Source organism: Mixophyes fleayi, chromosome 3, assembly GCF_038048845.1.
Source record: "Mixophyes fleayi isolate aMixFle1 chromosome 3, aMixFle1.hap1, whole genome shotgun sequence".
In the NCBI taxonomy this organism is placed as follows: domain Eukaryota; kingdom Metazoa; phylum Chordata; class Amphibia; order Anura; family Limnodynastidae; genus Mixophyes; species Mixophyes fleayi.
Window position 1 is genome coordinate 282,969,380 of NC_134404.1, and position 6,000 is coordinate 282,975,379.

General features: G+C 36.9%; 1 protein-coding gene across 3 annotated transcripts in view; it reads left to right on the top strand.

Moving 5' to 3' along the window:
• The window catches only part of LOC142144607 (centromere protein H-like), a 29,502-nt gene extending 25,596 nt beyond the window's left edge, over positions 1-3,906 (top strand). For all 3 annotated transcript variants that reach the window (XM_075203686.1, XM_075203687.1, XM_075203688.1), the window contains exons 8-10: positions 1,114-1,165; positions 2,446-2,603; positions 3,646-3,906. In XM_075203686.1, coding sequence (XP_075059787.1) covers positions 1,114-1,165; positions 2,446-2,603; positions 3,646-3,741 — 306 coding nt within the window. In that variant the 3' untranslated portion in view covers positions 3,742-3,906. The remainder of the gene's footprint in view (positions 1-1,113; positions 1,166-2,445; positions 2,604-3,645) is intronic.
• Positions 3,907-6,000: the final 2,094 nt, after the last annotated feature.

Consider the following 6,000-nt stretch of genomic DNA (forward strand, 5'->3'; position numbering starts at 1 on the left):
CAGTCATAGCCAAAAGTTTTGAGAATGGCACAAGTATTGGTTTTCACACAGTTTGCTGCTTCAGTGTTTTTAGACTTTTTTGTCAGATGTTGCTATGATATACTGAAATAAAACTACAAGCATTTCAGAAGTGTCAAAGGCTTTTATTGACACTTACATTAAGTTTATGCAAAGAGTCAATATTTGCAGTGTTGACCCTTCTTTTTGAAGACCTCTTCAATTCACAATTTTGCCTAAGAACACAGCCATGAATAAAGAATGGTACCAAAACATCCTCCAAGAGCAACTTCTCCCAACCATCCAAGAACAGTTTCATGACTAACAATGCCTTTACCAGCATAATGGAGCACCTTGCTATAAGGCAGAACTGATAACTAAGTGGCTCGGGGATCAAAACATCGAAATTTTGGTTCCATGACCTGGAAACTCCCCAGACCTTAATCTCATTGAGAACTTGTGGTCAATCCTCAAGAGTCGGGTGGAAAAACAAAAACCCACAAATTATGACACTCCAAGCACTGATTAGGCAAGAATGGGCAGCCATCAGTCAGTATGTGGCCCAGAAGGGCGAATTGCAGAGAGAGGTCTTCAAAAAGAAGGGTCAACACTGCAAATCTTGAGACTGCATAAACTTAATGTGTGTCAATAAAAGCCTTTGAAATGCTTGTAATTTTACTTCAGTATACCATAGCAACATCTGACAAAAAGGTCTAAAAACACTGAAGCAGCAAAGTGTGTGAAAACCAATATTTGTGTAATTCTCAAAACTTTTGGCCATGACTGTAATTAAAATACCCTTTTGGAAAATGTATGGCAGTCTCCTAATAGATGCTGCGTGAACCTCCATACGCTTTGAGTACCAAATACCTTATCATTTCTGTAAGGGTTTATCAAATACTTGCCAAAAGGTAGGATTTCCATAAAATGTAGTAAACAAAATTCCATCTAATATGTGTGTTTTCCCTCATTTTTATTGTTTTACTAATTTGTTAAGTTAGGATGTTCTTAATAGGAGTTAAATAAGACTGTTTAAACAAACTCTGTGAGTAAATGTACAACAGATAGGGTAATGTCACGTTCTGCATGAGAATTCACTCTTTGCTCATATTATAGAGTAACAGACAGTTGGAGGAGCAATTGGCAGACATACGCAGAAGGAGAATGGGTAAGTGCTAACATATAGGCCACCGAAATGTGATTATGGAACCACATTAACAGAACAGATTTAAATCGTTTTATGAAAACTGGTGTACAGAAAAAGGTTGTTGTTGTCAGTAACAACCAATTGGACATTAACGCTTATTTTAGAATTGTGCGACAAAAAGTAGAATCTGGTTGCTTTTGGCAACGCCACTTTCTTTGCACCATTTTTCATAAATATTTCATTATATGAACTTGTTTTTCAGATCATATCAATAATGTTTGTAGCTAGAAATCTTTGACTAAGCATTTATATGGCGGTAGTACCTCAAATATGTCCCTTTTTCAAGGAAACTTCTTTTATTTATTACAAGGACTATTTGAATGTATCCTTTGCATAAAGTCAAGCGTTTGTAGGACTGCTGAACTTTAAAATATAGCCTTTTTATATAAAAGAGCTTCAAAACTGCACAGATAACTTTTTTTTATTTGTAAATGTTCATATTTTATATTCTCATTGAAGATATTTGATGTAAATTTGTAGTTGTAGGGGTAGAGTACGGATTTTCTTGCCGAACCGTTCTAGCGCTGACGTTGCTTCCAGAGGCAGTTTGAAATTCTGTAGTGAATGCTGCAACCGAGGAGAGAGTACTTTTACTCTTTAGCACTGAAGTGTCATTCTGTGAGCTTGTGTAGCCTACCGCATCATGGCTGAGCTGTTGCTTTTAGATGTTTCCACTTCGCGATTAGGGCACTTACAGTTGACCGGCACAGCACTAGCAGGGCATAAATTTGACAAGCTGACTTGTTGGATAGGTGGCATCTGAAGTTAAAGGCTAGCCATTTTTTTATTTTTTTGTTTACATTTAAAAAAAAATAAAAAATTATATATATATATATATATATATATATATATATATATATATATATATATATATATATATATATATATATATATATATATATATTCCCCAGCCCTCCTTGCGGTTTTATTTCCCTGATGAAAACCAGCCTCCACAATGAGAACACAAATTGCACATTGGCTGCTAAAATTTCTAGGGAATAACCCACCCAATTCTGATAAACGGTGGGGGTTTACAAATATTGTTTTAAAAAGGTAGAATTAGCCTATTCTTGAACCAACGTCGCATGTAAACTGATTCAAAATTCATGCTGACTGATCTAAAGCCAATGTCTTCAATAACACTGGTCCTATATATGTGAACAGTAATAACTTGAATGCTGAGATAACAAGGGGTTACATAATGCCCTGGATCTATTTGCTTTTATATTTTGTATCTACAGAATTGCAGATACGTCAGCAGGAACTCTTCAAAAAGCTTAAATCTTCAGAAGGAACTAACAGCAAAAGGCAGGAGGTAGAAATGAAGATGCAAGATAAAGGACGAGAGAGCCTGCAAAGCATCGCAAACAGAGTGATGATAATTCAAGAGGTTTTTCAGGTATAGCTGCTGTCGATCACACATTACATACAGTAGATCTGCATACTGACTATTTTTCATGTAATTTAATATACCCAGTTTGACTGCACACTATATATAAATGGGGATTTTATCCTTTAATCCTGGTCATAGTCCACTTTGAAAACCGTTTTGTTTCAGTAGTACATTAAAAACTGTTTATCATGCCATTCATTTAGATTGAGAAGAAATGTTTTTTTTTTAATCTTTGTTTATAAAACCCACATAATTTTACATTTTTGGGGCTTTGCATGGAATGCCATTGGCATACAGGAGGCCCATTTAGTAAGTAGTCTTTAAAAAAAAAAAAAGTCCTGACAGATTAATAGTCTTTTAAAACTGTCAATTAGAAAATGCATATAAAATATACACTTTAATATAAAAACAGTTCACCCCAACTAGTACAAGCTCAAGGCATCCTGTGCGGGACCTCTGCAGTTCCTGCTGGACTTGACCAGTTAACGATCCATAGTCCACAGGTCAATATCCAGGAGAACTCTGAAAACAGTGAGCAGTGCATGTGGCATTGAGTGCTGATTGGACAACATGGCAGCCCACACATTACATTGTTGATACCCTTGCACTGCTTGCTGCATGCAACATTTTAAGCGGAGCCCTTAATTTTTTCATAAAAAAAAACCCAAACAAAACCCTAATTTTATATATGTGAGAAACAGGTCCACTCTATTCTTGCATTCGTGCATAGCCCAGAAGAGCTAGATTTTGATAATAGATGGTAAGTGGTTATGAATCTTAATTGATTTCCAGAATGTAATTGCAAATTAGCTGCTAAGTTTGTGTATGTAAGGTAAATTTCAGAATATCTTCACATTCCATATATGGGTTCTTACGAGATCCCATTACTGCCTAATTTAGAAATGCACTACATCGCCCTTTTGTATTCCTCATACTAGGTGGAAATGGGTGCTAATGCAAGTATTCGTGTTTCAGGTACATTTTCCTTTTTAACCAAAGGTGGCATATAATTTACCTAATACACTGAATGGTTTCTGTGTTCTTTCAGAGGCTCATCATGAGTGCCCAGGTGCACTGGGCTGAAGACCCACATTTAACAAGTCTGTTGCTGCGGATGAGGGTGAAGGATCCTTCTTTGCCTTAACAAAGTTAATCTACAGAAGAACAATTTGTCGTGACTTCTCTGTTAAACATTTGTTCTATTTTCTAATTGTTTTATGTTTACGTGTGGGTTTTTTCTTGTATATGCTGTTTATATGCAATAAAATAACTATATTCAATGTTTTGCAAAATCTCAATAAAAATTATTGATGTAGCAACATAAACTATTCTCTTGCTGTAGTCTTTGCCAAAAATGCGCCTAATATGTTGTATGTGTATACCGCTTGTTGAAGCTTGCATCTCTTGAGACCGATAGGTGCATTCTTCGATGCTACCCATGGATACACTGCAGAAGATTTAGACGAAGATTACAGACCCTACTAAACATCCAATTGTGCCGCAGGCCTGTTTACACCTAGTACATATTGACAAAACAAGGCATTGGCGGTAAACTGCATTGGGAGTCGGGTAACTTTGGCCTTTTTTTATTTATTTTTATTTTTCAATTTTGGTCTGATGTTGGGAAGTATCCAACTGCCGTATGTAAGTCACCTGCCGTCTGGTGTAATTTTGCTAAATCCAGACATTGAGAAGGGATTTATCCTCAATTATAGACTATGCCAATAATTTCTCCAAGGTCGCGTCTAGCATCACAACCCCTTGGGTAGCTGAAGCTGTTGTGACCAATTTCACACAAGAGTCTGCTTCCCAGGTGACTGTCTTTCTGATCAGGGCCCATAATTCATGTCCCAACTAGAAAAAGAAAAATTACTTTAGGTGCTTAGTGTATCCCATATCCAACAAAGAAATAAGAGAACTGCAAGCAGCCATACTGCAAGATTCTGTAATCTCCCATATATCTCAAGGTAAACAATAGCTTTGATAGTGGGCACTAGGTTGTGTTTATGAAGTTGCAGAAATATCTCGAGCATCTGATAGGCCTATAAAAATACAGTAAACTTAAAAACATTTAGTCAATTTAGATTTTTATTTTAGATATAATTTGTTGTGCTTTCAATATGAAATCCATATACCCATATATACATGTTATTTATTTATAAAGTGCCACAGATTCTGTAACACCAGATAATCGTACAGTATTCACTTGTTAATTTCAGCCGTAATTTAGAATTTTTATATCCACATACATAGTTCTTAATGATCCACTTTAGAGCTGTTGGAGGCTTTGTATTACTCATCTTTGTTCTGTACTGTCTTACCCTGTATGGTCTACTGTTTGTTTTCTGTACGGTGCTGTGGAAATCTTGTGGAGCCTTACACATAAAGGATAATTATTTAGGAACTAGATGGTCCCATCGAATAGTAATTCTTAAAGATGCCAAATACTGTGCATACTTTAGATCAGGGGTGTCCAACCTTTTAGCTTCCCTGGGCCACATTGGAAGACGACGAGTTGGTTTGGGCCGCACATAAGATACACTAACAATAACGATAGCTGATCATCCAAAAAACCATAGAATACATAGTTAACATATATATATATATATATGTGTGTATATATATATATATATATGAGAAAAAAAGTGATATATATATATATATCACTTTTTTTTCAAATCCCCCTATACTTACCTTTCAATCGCCCTGTTCATAAAATCCTCTCTAGTTATTATACGATAATCACTTTTTGTATTGTTTCGAAGCAATATCAATAAAGTGCATTTAAGCCAGGCATTGTATACCAGGCCTGCGTTACCTGACACATACATCACTGTGACCCCAAATTGTGACCTGTTTTGCACCACTATGTTAGTTAAGGGATAACAACTTATAATGGGCCAAAGAGAATAATATATAATGCCCCATTAGTACTACAAGTAGAAGTATGTAGCAGGGAGATAAGGTCCATGATGCTCCAGGTCCAGGTGACTTTTATTCACTGGTCAGCGTCCCTTGAAATAATAAAAAAAAATCCCCCTTAACTTACCTTTTAATCGGCTTGTTCTTCTGTCCTCTTCTCTTCTCTAATTCTGTGCTGCTGATTGTTCTTCTTGCGCGGGTGACTCCTCTGTGCTGCGCTCCGCAATGGATGTTGGGCGTGATGACCTCACGCCCGACATTCACTGCGAACACCGCACGGAGGAGGAGACAAGGGAGGGAGCCGGAGTACCAGCTGACGTGACCGCAAGGTAAGTATTTTCTTTTCTTTTTTTTGCAGGATTTTTTTTTCCCATTAACAGTGCTGCCCCCTTGCCACAACCAAGACTCCTTCTGGGCCACATTTACAGGCGGGCTGGGCCACGGGTTGGACAACCCTGCTTTAGATGTAGTCACATAGGGG